At 49.7% G+C, this 16,171-nt stretch overlaps 1 protein-coding gene across 1 annotated transcript in view; it reads right to left on the bottom strand.

Annotated features, from left to right (window-relative positions):
* Positions 1 to 584: 584 nt before the first annotated feature.
* Edar (ectodysplasin A receptor) overlaps positions 585 to 16,171 on the bottom strand; it is a 28,453-nt gene continuing 12,866 nt past the window's right edge. Inside the window, exons 5-11 of the mRNA XM_041656590.1 lie at positions 9,382 to 9,468; positions 8,282 to 8,407; positions 8,108 to 8,182; positions 7,769 to 7,841; positions 5,211 to 5,370; positions 3,839 to 3,899; positions 585 to 907 (exon numbers count right to left, since the gene is read on the bottom strand). Coding sequence (XP_041512524.1) covers positions 585 to 907; positions 3,839 to 3,899; positions 5,211 to 5,370; positions 7,769 to 7,841; positions 8,108 to 8,182; positions 8,282 to 8,407; positions 9,382 to 9,468 — 905 coding nt within the window. The remainder of the gene's footprint in view (positions 908 to 3,838; positions 3,900 to 5,210; positions 5,371 to 7,768; positions 7,842 to 8,107; positions 8,183 to 8,281; positions 8,408 to 9,381; positions 9,469 to 16,171) is intronic.

The following is a 16,171-nucleotide window of genomic DNA, read 5'->3' as shown; positions in this document are numbered from 1 at the left end:
CACTTCCTTTGGGCTGGGCAGACATGCCTTGTGCGGCAGTGACATACCCCCAAGTTCTTCCACTAGTGACTGCAAGGCTTGTATCGTTGTGGGCGACTGCAAACACAGGTCAAGCCACCCCTGAAGCCATAGAGCACCCCAACAGACTGCTCCATTTGCAGCAATGGAGGAAATGGGTCGTCTGTTCTTTGTACGTCTGTCTGTACTAAAACCTTCAAGCTATTCTCTTCATAAGGATGGTCCCATTTCTCAACTTCACCAGACGCTGTCACCACTCTCGGAATTATTGCTACATTTTCTTAGCATCCCTTCATTTAGCCTGTTTGATGTTCTGGTGATATGATTGTAGCATGCCCTCTGTCTCCCACCAAGCGTCCCCTGACAGACAGGATGGGGTTCTTCACCAGCATCATCCCCACATGTCCATCTGAGTGATCAGCAGGCTCCTTAGGTCCACCTAAGGAATACAGTGACCCACCAGGAAAAGCCTTGAGTTTCGGCAGTCCGATGGCATCACTCACAGCTTGCAGTGGCTTCATCAGATCCCCAGCGGGTCCCAGGGAGGACAGTTCAAGGCACACTCCTCAGGAAGCAGCTGGGGGCGGGGAGGCAGGGGCCACGACCCCAGCCCACTCCAGTATGTCTGCGCACAAGGACTCCACCGCATCCAGCCGCTCGATCTGTACCAGCTTTGTGAGCAGCTCCGGGATGCTGTAGCCCGCGGTGCTGATGCGGTCAAAGAGCTGCATGCCGTCAGTCATGCCCCCAATCTCGTCCCGCTTCAGTCCAAAGCTCTCGGCAAGGTGGCGCCACGTTTTCACCACCGCTTTCTCAGAGTTGTACGTGGAGCTGAGCATCCGGCTTGTCTTCTCAAGGCAATCAAACGGCAACTCTGTGGGGCTGAGACCTAGGAGAGGGATGGGCACATGTCACAAACCGCAGTCGGGGGGAGCTCGGCATTAAACATCTTCCAAGTGTTGAAAGGAATTAACGTATGCTCTGAGTAGTCTCTTCCAGAAAATAGAAAAGAAGAAACTGTTTCCCAATCTGACACCAAAATTTCTAACAAAATATTAACAGAGTTCAACAATAGAACAAAGCATTATGGACTATGAAAAGTAACATTTATTCTCGGGGTGTAAGTCTGGTTCCAGCTTTTAAAAGTGAACGTGACTTTCTGGATCTAATCTACATGGGAAGTAGAAAAAGAGAAGATCTCCTGAGTAAATTGGGAGCATGGGAACCATAGGAGAGGGTAGGAGGGGAGGGGAGAGGAAGGGAGGAGAGCAGAGAAAAATATATAGCTCAATAAAAGCAATTTTAAAAAACTCAAGCAAATTAAAAAATACTAAATAAATGTTCTAACACATGCTTCTTGGTAAACACAGTTCATAGGGTTAAAATTTAAATGTGACACCATGCCAAAGCAGTGAAGACAGAAAAGAGAAGAAAGAGTGCACACAGGTTAGAAAGGAAGGAATAAAACCCCTTGTGTGCAGATATGACTGCCTAGGTAGAAATTCCCAAGGATACTCAAAAACTCCCGTGACACTGACATACACAGCAACCCGGATGACACTCTACTGAATTATGGAGAGACCAGCTAATCACTGAGTGTGTGCTCCATGATTCAACTTACAATAGTATTTTAAAATGTATATCTTACATATATGGGTGTTTTGCCTACCAGTACGGTTGTGTACCATATGCATGCAGTACACACAGAGGCCAGAAGAGGGCGACATATTTTCTGGAAATGGAGTTGCAGATGGCTGTAAGCCGCTATGTAGGTGTTGGGAATTGAATCCAAGTTCTCTGGAAGAGCAGCCAGGGTTCTTAACCACTGAGCATCTCTCCAGCCCCCAATTTGACTTTTATAAAAGTCTTAAAGTGACAAAATTACAGCAATAGAAAACAGAATAGTGGTTGATGGGGCTGCAGGTGTGGGTTTGGAGAGCAGGAGAAGCCCCTGTGGTGGTGGAAGGGGTCGCCATCTACTGGGTCAACATCAACATGTTGATCATGGCTTTTATGGGGCTGTGAGCTGTCAGCATCAGGAGAAGCTAGGAGAAGCTCACCCAGGCTTTGCTCTATTACCTCTTAGCACAAAATGTTAAGAACACCACAAGCCAGGTGTGGCGGCATATGCCTTTAATCCCAGCAGCCAGGAAGCAGAAGCAGGCAGATCTCTAGGAGTTCTAGGACAGCCAGTGCTGTTACACAGAGAAGCTCTGTCTCGGCGGGAGGTGAGTGGAGGGTGGAGAGGAAGAATACCACAATGAAAACCTTTAAAAGAACTGGAGGACTTCGGTGTCTGGGGTTCCCCCCATATTAACCACATTGGCATCTTGGGGAAGGCAGGGTGGCTCGAGAGGCAGAGGTAGCAAGTATTAAGGTCTTAATGTGATTCCAATGGTCTGGGGAGCCAAGCCATGCTGGCCCGAGGGCCTCAGCCTTGGCTGTGACTTATTACTGTGGCATTAAGAAGGACTCGTGCCCGGGCTGCCAAGTAGCACCTGAGGGCACAGGCTTGAAGATTCCACCCCACAGGACCCACTGGAGGGCTCTTCTTATGGTTGAAGCTCTAAATCAATCCAAAAGCCACAGTCCCATGGGTTTGGTGTTTCAAAACTAAGACATTCTTTGGAACAGACAAGAGCTTCGGGGGTGCTGGAATGTAACTCCCGGACCATATTCTTCTGGGCAGCCAACAGCACCCACCATGCCAAGCTTGATTAAGTAGGCTGACCAGGCATGTACTTATGGAGCCTTGCCATGTTTCTGAAGGCAGCCAAGAAGAATTCTTGGCCCTGGAGTTCCTGCTCAGTGGTTACTTCTGGCCAAAGAGAACATCTAACCAGCCTGTCCCAGCTCAGGGCCTGCACTTCTCCCACATGGGACAGGAGTAGCAGGCAGTATAGGACCCTCTCCAGGCAAACAGTTCAACCAGATCAGGGTATGTGGAGGGATGCCAGCAAGGCAGGAGGCAGGAAAGTCCCCTGACATCAGCGGTGAGGGGTTTATTTCCAGGGTGAAGAGAAGTTAATTTGGGGCTTAGGTTTTGTAGCATCTAGGAGGATTACAGACTGGACTGTCTATGGTTCTCAGTCTCCTGCTTCTCACCTGCCCACTGCAGGCCGTTTGACCTTGCGTGGCTGCTCTGGAAGGAGGGAGGAGCCCTCCAAGGCCAGGCCAGTGTGCCTTGTGAAACAGCTTCTAGGCACAGCCACAGCCTGCATGGTGATGCTGCTGTCAATGACAGAAAACACTGGCTCCATAGTACACCTTCTGATGCCCCGACCATTCTAGCTTGTGACAGTATACTCGATATTGACACAGGGACAAATCTCACGCCCATGTGTTTCTTAGACTGCGTCCTCACTGACATTGACTACTAAGTGTCATCGGTCACTTCCATGATGACAATACCTATGTGGACATAAGCACAGTGGCGCTGCACCCGCGTGCGTGCTGGGAGTCTCTTGTCCTGTGACGAAAGCATTATGGGGTGCTTTAGCCTAAGCCAGGAACTAAACTCCCCCCCCCCCACATCACAGGTCGGGTCACTTGGCCATTCTGATGGGGGCCTGACCACCTCCATCAGATGTGGATGGCTGTCCCCAGTTGTCCACACAGGGGCCTGGCACTGGGGGTTATCATCTCAGGGAAGTGTACCCCGAATGGCTTTTTCGTCTTTTGCTTGTTTAAGATAGAGTCTCACCATGTAGCCCTACCAGGCCTGGAACTGCTATGTAGACCAGGCTGGCCTCAAATTCAGAGATCCGCCTGCCTCTGCCTCTTAAGTGCTGGGATTAAAGAATGGTCCTCTAGCCCTTACCTTCAACAACACCACACACGTTGGCATATACATCCAATATCTTCTTCCTTCGGCTTTGAATCTATAAAGAACAATGGAGAGAATGTTCATCTTTAAAAAGGGGAAAGATGGTAGCAAAGCCTCAAGTCTTCCCTTTGCACTGGCTTGGGAGTGATAACAGGCATCTCTGGTGTGCCAAGGTGGAAGCAGCCCAAACATACCAGAAGGAAGAATGTCCCTAGGGTTTCCATGCAGATAGCCTCTGTGCACAATAGGGGTACTACTTGGGTTTAAAGGCACACCAGTGTTAGAGCTGTCATCATTGTGTTGAGAAGGTTGACAATGACGACCCCAGTTGGCCACCAGGGCAGCCATGCATGCAGTGGCTAACAGAACTACGGAATGCTCTCTTCAGGGCAGGGAGCTCAGGGCTAAGAGAGGCAATGAGTGGCCCTGGGTGAAGAGACCAGGCCTGTGGCAGGCAGCATGGTCTCTACTGTGCCTAGAGTGAAGTATCCTGCAGGGCCAGCCAGATCCAGGATCCCTGCAGGACCTTTCTCTACTACCAACAATTTTGCCACATGGTTTGGCTGGGCTGCCCGAGGCACAGACACAAAAAGGAATATATGCCAGGGCCCGAGGGCACACCCTGTGTCACTGGCATTCCAAAGTAGCTTGCTTTAGTGATAAAACCCTCGGGACAATTTGTACAAGTGAGTCTATTGCTGTTTAAGAGCAGTGTCTGTATGTCTATCTCTGTGTATGTGTGTGTGTGCGCGTGCGCGCTCATGCATACGTGTTTACATACAAAACATCATTTCTTGTTTTTAAAACTTTAGGATATCAAAATCTGTGGTCGCTCAAGACTACTGTGTAAAAGGTCTATTTGCATAATACTATTCACATCGTCTCATACACTTTAAATCATCTTCAAATTATTTCTAATAACACATGAAGTGTGCAAATAGTTATTGCACTGTATGGTTTAGAGATTAATGACAATAAGAAGTGTGTATGGTTAGAACAGGCACTGTTTTCTTTTTTATCTATACTTAGTTGACACATGGATTCAGAACCCACAAATACACACAGATTTTGTGTGTGTGTGTGTGTGTGTGTGTGTGTGTGTGTGTGTAACTACTTAGAAATGGACCGTATATTTTTGGAAAGTTTTTCTTTTCCTATTTTCTGACATTTGCAGTAATCTTTTAAAAAACTTTTTTGTCTATAAGCAATACAAATAATATTTAAAAATCTGTTGCTTTGGTCTTTGTCCTAGCTGGGACTTTTGGGAGAAATGGCATCCTAAGAAGCTTATTCAACATGAGGGATCCTGTCTGATGGCTGTAAATTACTGCACCGGTGTCCCCTGGAGCAGCCGCCAGAGACTCACCCCAGCAGACTTGTTACTGGCTGCAGCCTTCTCCCTGGCCAGGTGAACTAGAGACAGCAGGCATAGCTCTGGCGACCCCTGCTTGTCCGGGGCAGGCTCCTCATCGCTGTCCACACTGCGGCTCAGCAACTGTTCGTTCTCAGAGGAGGCATCGTTCTCACTGCAGAGACAAGCGGGACGCCTGTTAGTGGAGCTTGGGAAACCGAGGCCCAGATGAGCTGCCTTGCACCGACCTTGTTTTCCAGGTATGGAGAGCATTGCACAATGTCTTGTTCCTTAAGCAGTTCCTGCATCTCCTGAGCTCTAGGTAAGGGGGCACGAGGTGAGAAAGGGACATCCTGTTCCCTGACAGACAAGCGATTCTGGTATAGTGTGGCCTTGTAGATGTTTGCGTGGGGTCCCAAGAAGCAGTGGGGTCTGAGAGGCTGAGGACACCATCGAGGGCTGCCCCGACATCTCTCCACGCTGCCTTACACCATGGATGCTTGGTGAAGCTTCACCGAGTGTGTTCTAAGTGCACCTTAATGCCAAGGAAAGCCCTCTTGACCAGTGACCTGGCCTCAGACGTGTGCCTTGTGGGAGCTATCGAGAGCCCAGAGGGTGGGCAGGGTGGGTGACCGCATGCATCCTGCCTCATGTGCTTGCACCCTGCTCACTGCTCAGCTCACACAGGACCTGGCACCTGTGGGCTGGAGCTTAGGCCCCCAAACTGTTCAAAATAAAAGCAAAACAGCATTTTTCCTGCAAAGCAGTTTGCTTACTTCCTTGGTTTAGCTTAAGACCTTTAGGAAAAGGGATTCTATTTGCCACACATTATATCTGAGTGTTCCTGCTAGCAGTAAAAATCACATGCAAACACAGCCCTGGAGTCAGAATAAAGGAAAAAAGGAAAGAAAAGAAAAAATACAAGCCGCTATGAAACCATCTAATGGAGTCACTTTGTCATTACGCTTGCGGGCCCACGAGGGAGGTGGCTGGCCCATCCCCTTCACAAACTCTGGCAAGCAAATGAAAATGCATGATGGGATCTTCACGGATTACCTCGTGGCATTTCCACAGATCACTACATAGCTCCCAAGTCCCACTTCCAAGACCCAAAAGCTGTTCTTAGGGACAAGAAGACTCATGACCTTGTCTTTAAAGCAAAACCTTAATATTTATACATGCAAAGAGTATATATTTCCCCACGTATAGTCCTGCAAACACTTCCCTCGGAAGAAACTCAAGCCATGGGGCACATCCTTGCTTGTTCACCATGCCCTTTGTGCTACTTTTAGGAACAAAAAGACCTGGAAGGGACAAGCTGGGACCAAATGGGGTCACACCATACTCTGAGCCCTGTCTCAGCCTCGGCACCATGTATAGCACACAGGACAGGGCCTGCACTACAACTTCCCAGAGCCTGAACAATAACCAGTCAGAATGAAGGCACCGTGGGAACTAAGCCCTCTCCAGGGCCTTGAGCAGCTTCACACCTGTGAACTCCATCTACGGTGCAGAGATGCCTGCGTTGGGAGCCTTGAGAGCACTAGAGTTTTTCCAAATGGGTTAACGCACTAGGCTGGGCTTCCTCGGTGCCAAAAGTTTGTCCAGGCTGAGGAGTACTTATTCTCAAGTATGAAAGATAAGCAAGAATTCTTGTGTCATGGAAGATCCTGTCTTAGGTCAGGAGGGAGGGTTCGGCATTCTGCTCTTCGGGCGATTGGCTTGGCAATGCTTAGGAACTCTGCTCCCTAGCTGCAAAGATTGGCACTGGGTGGATGGGCTCCTTCCCACACTTGTCTGTAAAGCCACAGAGCAGGGGCCATCAGAAAGGGGTTTTCAGGCTGCCTTGCTGGGAGCCAGTGCTGAAGAATTGCAGGACCAAGTTCAAATGACTATGGGGACAATAGGGAATGACTTCCCTCTTAGTTGATTTTTAGGTGGAGGGTGTTCTATAACCCACTGTTTGGTAAATGTGCTAAAATACCATCAGGTAAATATCTCTCCCAGAGGGTGTATGCACCAGGCCTTAATAGATGGTTGACAGCCTGGACTTTGGTTCCTGTTTTCTTGATCCCTAGTGTGCGATTTTGGTACGGTTATGGAAGTGCGGCTGACATCAACCTGTTTGTCTTAGGGATGTGGCAAGGCTAGTATTGGGCCTGGTGCAGGCGCTGTTGGCTTTAAGGCATTTTAAGCATTGCGGGCAGCTGTGAGAACCTGACCAGGATGTGTGTATCCTGGGATTCATGCCTTTCATCGGAGAAAGATGGAGGGCCCAGGGCATCTGGGAGATTGGGGGTAGGGTGGGTAGGCAAACGAAGAGCAGGTGTTACACCGTCCCCAGCATACACCAGCTGCTGGAGTTAGTGAAGAAACAGAAATTACGTGCTCGTTTAGATTGCCCCCTTCTGTTGGGACGCTCATCTCCCAGGCCAGGCACCAGCTACCCTGCTCCCTCACTGGAGCTCAGCTGCCTGCTCCAGGATTTAGAAGGACCCAGCTGCTACTTCAGTCCTAGAAACTGGGACTGTTCCATCCAGCAGTGACTGTAGGCAAGTCCCCATTCTATGTACCTCTTGGGGGTCTTGGTGGGTGTAGCCGTCAACTTCTGGAATTCGCCATTCTCAGGGAAGGTCACCACACTGTCTGTAGGAACGGAAGTTGGGGGTGAATGAGAGTCAGCATGTGGCCCGGAACTGGAATCTCCCCTCTTATTTCCTTTTCAGTAGACACCCCTGGTGACTGGCTCACTGCCTGGGCACAGAACAAGTGGGCATCCCCCCCCCACACACACACAACGCGCAAAGAGCACTGAAATCAGAGGTGGGGAGGCTGAGCTGTCAAGCTGGAGGCCAAAGGTGGGGATACTCTGCCTTCATGCTCGATGTTGTTTATGGGCGGTGTGTACAAACCTGGGGCCTCCTTTTTCTCCTCGTGTGTGCTAGCTGGGGCTTCTGGGCTTTTTCCCGGGGGGCTGCTACAGCAGGCTGCTCGAAGAGAGAGAAAAAAGTTGGCATATGAGCCCCCCTGGTTCTCTCAGGGAAGGAGGAGGAGTGTTGGGATGGGGGAAGGGCGCAGGGTGTCACCTGGAGCTGAAGGCTTAGTCTTCATGATGTAGAACATGATGATTAGCACGATGGCGATGGCCATGATGAAGATGGTAGACATGGCGATAATCAGGGCGGTGGCCAGGTGTCCCTGGCCTGAGAGTTCTGCATCAGGGAGAGGAGGAGAAATGCTTTTGAAGGCCCCTCCCCCATGCCCCAGCACCCACCAGAAGACCTGGTCGTAGGAATGCTTCCAGGGATCACACTTGGCCCAAGGACCTGGCCCTCAAAGTGTGCTTTGGCTGCTAGGCTGCTCCCACATTGTCAAGCAGGCTCACATGTGTTGGACTGGGAAGACTAGGAGGCAAATCATGAAGCCATCCCTGGGGTGCTTACTCTTGGCTTTCCTACTCTGAGATCCTGAGAGAAAGGTAGCAACGGGGATGAGAGGCCCATGAACCAGTGTCTGGAGACAGCATAGTTCAGGTTTAGGCACTCCCAAGCAAAAGGCCACTCCTCGGGCTAGAGATCGGATTCTTGGCTTGGTTTTCCTTGGCACCTTGTCCTCAGAGCCCCAGCAAGAGCCCCAGGGAAGCCAGGGCTGAACTGACCCGACAACTCCTGCTGTTTCCACTTCTGCCTGGCTGCTCCTTACTCCCGGAGCTGTTTGCTTGGTTCCCTAACTGCAGCTTTGGTATGTGGACTATCCAAAACTTTCCTCCAACTCTCCAAAGTAACCAAACAGGACACCTGGTTCCCATGAAGCAGGATCCAAATGACCTGTCACCCAGAAAGGCAGCGGCAGGCGTCTGGTACCCTGGACCGTTTGAAGGAGGTACAGAGCTGAGAGCCCATTGAGGGTGTTCAGCCTCCTGATGTCATCGGGTACATCCATCACACTGCCAGATGTGGGAGACGGGGGATGCGTGTGTCCTATTATTCGTGGTTGCCTGCTTTTCTCGGGTGCTGGGAGATGCGAGGTGGCCCTGAGCGGGAACATGCGATTCCATCATATCAGAGAAGCGACAAGACAGGGAGGGCTCCATGCTCATTGCTGACAGATCCCCTCTCCCTTCTCACCCCTCCTCGTCCCCTCTTAGCTGAGTTCCAAAGAACCCCCAGCTGGGCACCCTCCTCACCTTTGTGAGCATGCTGGAAGGGGGACAAGGTGCTGCCCCCAGATGTGCTGGAGGAGTGAGCAGAAACCCCAGAGGTGGCTCCCACACCTGCAAGGAGAACACAAAACCTCAGAGATCTGACAAAGTACCATGTTCAAAGGCTGGAAAACAAGATACCGCAGTGAAGTGAACCAACCTGGGCCTCTGGGCTGTACTGCAGGGGAGGGGCCGAGAGCACATATTTTATTTCCTAGTGTGTTTAACGTTCCCAAAGAGTGTTCTGACATCTTAGAAATTCTGTTTTTTTAAAGGTGTGTGTGTGTGTGTGTGTATGTATATGTATACTTGTGTGTGTGTATTTGTGTGTATGTGTATAAGTATGTATGTGTATGCATGCATGTGTGTGTACATGTATGTGTGTGTGTTGTGTGTGCAGCACATGTGTGCAGGTGCCTGTGAAGACCAGAAGAGGGTACTGGAACCCCTGGAGCTGGAGTAGCTAGTGCTTGTAATCCAACCAATGTGGGTGCAGTCCTCTGCAAGAGCAGCAAGCACTCTTAGCCATGATTAGCCACGAGCCATCTCTCCATCCATTGGGGTTCTTGTTTTTTTTTTTTTATTATATTGCTTGAAGATATTTTATTAAGACTAAAAAACTTTCCATTACATTTATCAATAAATTCATCATAGGCCAAAGGAAAATAAATAAAAATCTGCATCTTTAGGGACACTTTGACTCCATAGTTTTGTAATCTGAATTTACATGTTTGCTCATTTTAAATGACTAAGGTTTAGGCACACTCAATGATTATATAGTACCAGGAATGCCAGGCTTATAGATGCCAAGTTTCCATATGACTCAGGGAAACCGTGGTTATTGTTTCAATTTTATCTCTTTACATTTGGGCCTCTCTAACTGGGAGGTGGACACGGAGAACAGCATTACACGCAAAGTTCAATTTTAATTGTACAAACACTGAAACACAGGGTGTTTCTTCTCTAACAGTGGCTGCAGTGCCATCCCAGGAGCAGGCTGCCGAGAGCTAAGTACTGAGAGAGCTCTGCCCCACCCACTCAGTTTTCCTGTGATGGAGAGGAAGTCCGTGCATGCTGTGAAAGACAGCACGTGTCTATGGAAGCATTTTAGAGGGAATACTGCTTGATTGATTTTATTTCCATTTAGGGAGAGCAGAAATGTGTTTTCAATATCTTTTTTGGTCATAAAAGCAACATATTCTTGTTGCTAAAAATCCAGAGAAACAAGACTCAAGGAGGAAGCGGCAGGAGCCCGCAGAGCGGCACACTCGTGTTCGCAGCTCTGACGTGCGTTCCTCTAGGATTTTCTCTAAGGTCCTGTGTGGTGGTGGCTCTGTGGCGCTGGCATCATGCGAGCTAGGCAATCACTGCACCTCTGCATTGCACTCTGAACCAGAGATGAGTTTTAAATAGTTCCCACCAACCCATTTAAGAATGGGTGTGCCCTGCTCTCCTCTCTAGCCTAGGCTCATGGCTCTCCCTCCACAGGAAAAAAAAAGTCACTAAAAAAACAAAATGAAAGGGTGGGTAGGGTAGTGTGTGCCTTTAATCCCAACACTCGGGAGAGGCAGGCAGATCTCTGTAAATTCAAGGTCAACCTGGTCCACAGAGCGCATTCCAGGTCAGTCTAGACTACGCAGAGAGACCCAGTTTCAATAATCCAAACACTGGGGTTGGGGACAGTGCAAAGAAAAGAAAAACTGCCACTTAGCATGGAGAAAAATGGAAGCTGATTTGCTACCAGACAAACCACAAGTCCTTGGTTTTTTTTTTTTTTTTTCTGACAAATAACTTTCCTTAGGGCAAACTTGAGTTCTTCAATTGATAAAAAAACAATCAGGATTGGACCATAGATAGCTCAGGAGTATTAGAGGCAGGACCCTTGCCCCTCAGCCCTAGAGTGGGGGAGGGAGCTATGTTTTCTTGACTTTCTCTCTTGTCCTTGCTGCTTCTCATTTCTGGAGAGGATCATAAAATAATCCCATGATTCTGAAAAGCCACCTACCTCCCTGAAGTCACGTCCTTCCACCCACCCACCCCAGCCAGCTGAGAGATTGGCCTGCAGGGTGCCCTGGGGTCAGCCTACAGTGCTGTGGGACTTCTGTAAGGAATAAGCTGGGGCAGCAGTCTAACAGAGGTTCTGGGAGAAACTCAGGCCTGCTGTGTGTGAAGCCTCCTGCCATCTGGCTTGTACCAGCCCGGGAGCAGGAACACAGTCACACAGCATGGAATGCGGCGGCCGAGTATACACCCTGTGGAGAGAGGCCAGGCGCCTCTGTCCTGGGCCTTGTACTTATTTCAACAAATAGAGAGACGAAAGACGAACAGTGTGGACGTGCCAGAGGGCTTCACGGGCAGAGGGCAGGCTGGAGGTGGATTTCTGTGCATCGGAGAGGTGAAAAGGTATTCAGGGGTAGCTTGGCCCTCAGCATTAGACAGAAATAGAACTGTGGTGTGGGCCAGGAGGATAGTCACTTGCCCAGGGAGGGTGAGATGTCTCTTTAACTTTCTGGAGGAAGACTGGAAGCCTTTCTGTGACCTTCAGGTTCCAAACTTAACGTTCTACTATTAAAGTTTATCTTTAGGGATAACTCTTAGGCGAGGTAGTCCCCAGTGGTGGTCCTGTCTACATAGCTACTTTCACCTGCTCACCTATCAAATGACAGACATTCAGGCTGTACCCCTTCCTGCTCACAGACCCCCACCAAGTTTTTTACAGGCTGGCAGCTGCTCCAGCCAGCAGAGGCAAGCTCCAGGGTCTTGACATTTGTACTATGCTGGGAAACAGACATCACGTGTCATCAGGAGGACGGTCTTGACCCAGCTTTGAATAGAACCTAATTGCCTTTCTCTAAAGCAAATAGAACATTGAAAAGAAACTGATCTGATGGTTTGGTTAGGGGCTCAGGTGAGCTTAAGATATATGGGCAGAAGAAGAAAAAAAAAGCCACGGGCTGTATTTGTGGACACGAGCAATCTTTGTCTTTTTTTTTGGTCCCTTCTTTCCCTGCTTGCTAGAACTTGTCGACCAAGGCAGTAACAGGGCTGGGGACAGGGTGCAAACACACCCAGGTCTATGGTCTAGAAAGAAACAATAGAGGTAGCGTGGTTAGTACAGACTTATGAAATGCCCCTGTACCCGAGAGGGCTGGTTCCATGACATCGCCAAACATTGGTACAGGCTGCTACTTGTTACGGACATCTTCCAGAGCCACAGATGCTACCTGCTTGGGCCAGCTATGCCTTGCTGGACAGTCCCCAAACTGAACTCCAGTTGGTGTTAGCAGAGCATCCAGATTGTACAGGCTATAGGAGCTGCCAGGAACTCCCCAGCCAAAGGATGCTGTGCTGAGTGCATCTGAGAAGGGGGAAGTGGGGATGAGGTATGGCAGGAAGGTAGACCTCTTCTCTAAGCCGGGGACTGGAGCCAAACACCTGCAGCCACCCTTCAAGAGAACCCTTTTGGTCTTCATGACCTCCACCCTACCCTTCCTATGTGATGGACCTCAGGGAACTTCCAGACTCTTCAGGGAGGCAGATACTTCCCTCTGGGATCCTGCAGCAGACTCTGGGGCCTATGTGTACAGAAGGAGCAGGATTACACAGATTCAGCCAGGCCCACAGGCCGTGCAGGTCCTGAAGGGCTGCACCCCACGGCCTGACGACAGGCTTCTCAGGGTCAGAACTGGCAAGAGAGTGGAGCTGCTCTTTCAGCAAAGAGAGAGCCGAAGGGACCCAGAGCAACTGAATGCATGGGTGCGTGGTTCGGTTGTTCTGAGTGACGGCTCTGTTTCAGGCAGGCGAAAGAAATGTACTCTGGAGAACAGCTGAAATCAGATTCAGTAGGACCTGCTCTGAGCACAGCAGTGACAAAAAAAAACCCAAAACAACCACCTGCCTCTTATTTGGTCTCTTTTGCCCTCAATTCAGTGCCTTCTGCCTTCTAGGCGAGGGAGGCCTCAGAAAAGCAGAGCAAACCCTAGTCCTGAACATCCCTAGGCTGCCAGGCCAAACTCACACAGGTCTGCTCAAGCCCCTTGGCACCGTCATAGAGAGCGCTGGGGCAGCGCAGTCCCCAAAGGACCCCCTAGAAGCCGCAGTGAGTGTGGCTTGCTAATGGTCAGGAGGGCACCTGCAGGCCTTGCGGGGCAAACACAGGACACTGGCAATCACTTCGGGATGCTGTTCTTTCTTAGAGCGGTTGGAAAAAATCCCCAGAGGAAACAAACACCCGCTCTCTATCCTCCCAAATCCTTGAAAAACACATAGCAGAATTATAGACGTTAATATTAGGAACACACTGTATCGTGTTGAATAAACCGTGTGTGATGTATGTTTGGACAAGACCCACGGAGAGGGAGAGAAAGAGAGAGAGCCACAGACCTGGGTTATTGCTGCTCTTCAGGGCATACCATCATCATCATGGCTCTATAAACTATCCCCGCTTACAAGGTACTTGGGGGCGGAGCCTAGAAGATGCCTTAGCATCTGCATTGCCCATCAGGGAGGCATGGCCATGGTGCAAGTCCCCTGAGCAGCATGCTAGGACCCCTACATGCATATTCTCCCATATCAGGCTGTACTCTGGTCTGATGCGGATTGACTCTGTACTCTCAAAATGTTTTGCAGCTAGGAATATCTCACCCTACCCTGTTCCCCTCGGGGACTTAGGGAGCTGGAAGCGCAAGGCTTAGTGGGGTTGTAGCTCTGTTCAAAGAGATGATGGTATATACGGGCCTTTGAAGTTGTTAATCCACACAATTTATAAAAGTGCCAGTATGCATTAGAGTTTGCCTGGCATCCTCTACAGAGTGTAAACAGTTTGGATTTTAAAGAGTGATTTGGTTCTTAGGGTTGTCAAGGAGGTGCCCCACAACCCTGGCGGTGGATCCTTGAGCCATGGGTGGGGTCATTGGTTCCTCACCAGCTGCTCGAAGGGAGAGGACTGGTTTGCTGGGAACACTATCTTTGCTTCTACTCAGGCCTCCTTTGGAAGACCCTGCCTCTTACCAGGTCCTCGGTGCTGTGTGGCATGCTCTGGTTTGAACAGTGCTACATGGCATGTTTGTTCTGGTGTGAACAGTGCCATGTGGCACGTTTGGGTGTGAACAGTACTGCGTGGCATGTTCTGGTGTGAATGGTGGTATGTGGCACGTTTTGGTGTGAACAGTACTGCGTGGCATGTTCTGGTGTGAATAGTACTTTACAGAAGTGACTGGGTCCATGCTCCTAGAGGTCAGGGTTTCCTGTTTATATTCTAAGGCTCACATGAGGGAGTCATGTGTGCCAAACATAATCCACTACAATGCTCTAAGCCACAGCCTGGGTGTCCCTCTCGTAAGAGACCACCCTATTCATGACTAAACTCAGGGGACTTAGCCACTGCTAGGTGATTAAACACACACACACACACACACACACACACACACACACACTGAGATGATAGATTGATTGATCGATCGATAGATGAATAGATAGATAGAGGTGACAGGGCTGGTCCTGCCACAACACAGTGCTTCTATTGCATTATGTCCTTGTCTTTCTAACCACTCTGTCCCAGACGAGCTGTTAGAAGTGCAGGGCCACTGTCGTGTGGCTGAGCCTGCTGCCCACTCTGCTGGGTGGGTTATCTCACTAGCCCCGTGGGGGGTATTTCCCCACACATAGTCCATTCAGTCCCACCTGTCCTCACAGAGATCATGTGACACAGATCTTAGAGGAAACGGATGTAAAGATAATGAGATCACTTTCTTCGGGGTGGGAATTCACATGGAAGTCAAGAGGGATGCACACCTTTCTCCAGTCCTGAGATTCTGCCTCCAAACTCTGACCAATTGTCCTTACAGCACAGGCCCCTCAACTTAGCTGTCCGGGATATCTGCATTCTCAGGACAACGTGGGAGAAAGGAAATTATAGACAGAGCTCCTTGCTCAAGTACATCTTGCTCCTTGGTTTACTGAGAAAACAAACCAAAGGGCTTTCGTGTGCCTTCGGTCTAACTTGGATTTACCAGTGCACCATGACACCAGGTGGCAAAAGAGGCCAAGGCCTGAAGCTCTCCCGGTGGGATGTTCCTGGCAGGAGGGCAGGGGGCTTTGCTGCAAGGCCTTGGGAAGAGATTGCTGGGTGCCAGTTTAGGGAAGGCTGCCAGCTGTATCTTGTTTTGTGTTTCCAGATTCAATGCACACATTCTGTCTCCCCAGTGTGTGTGGCTATTGTCTCAATTACACAGCAGAGAAAGCAGAAACTAAAGCAATTCCAAGGATCCCATGGTCTCCACGCTTTGATGGAGACGATGGTCAGCCTGGAGGCAGGACTGACCTGGGACCCAGCATCTTGGCCATCCGGAACAGGAACATTTAATTCTACTTCATAAGTAAATGCGTGTCACTTTCTCATTCCTCCTGAGGGCCTTTGATGGATGCACTCTATGACATGCTTATGGGAGCACTTGGTGAGCCTTAATCCACCCTGGTTTGTGAAAGTCTGTTTGGTGGATGCCGCCACTTAGTACAGCTCGGCAGGGACAGAGACAGCTTCATGAGGCTGGATAAATACTCTAACAAAGGCAGAAAGGGTCTGGAGCCAGAGCCCTTAACCTATGCCCAAATGTCATACTTAATGAAAATGTGTTTGGGGACCACTCAGACCCCCTGCGTCAGAGGCAGACCCAGAAACATGAGCTACTATCTCAAGCAGTTCATACACTAAGAGTCGAACTCCTCTGCCCAGTGCTCAGAGAAGCAGACAGTTCTCTGAGAAGGCCAGAGCAGG

Source organism: Microtus oregoni, unplaced genomic scaffold (assembly GCF_018167655.1).
Source record: "Microtus oregoni isolate MIOR12 unplaced genomic scaffold, Mior012 000007F_ref0000211, whole genome shotgun sequence".
Taxonomy (NCBI): domain Eukaryota; kingdom Metazoa; phylum Chordata; class Mammalia; order Rodentia; family Cricetidae; genus Microtus; species Microtus oregoni.
This window is presented reverse-complemented; position numbering and strand designations above follow the sequence as displayed.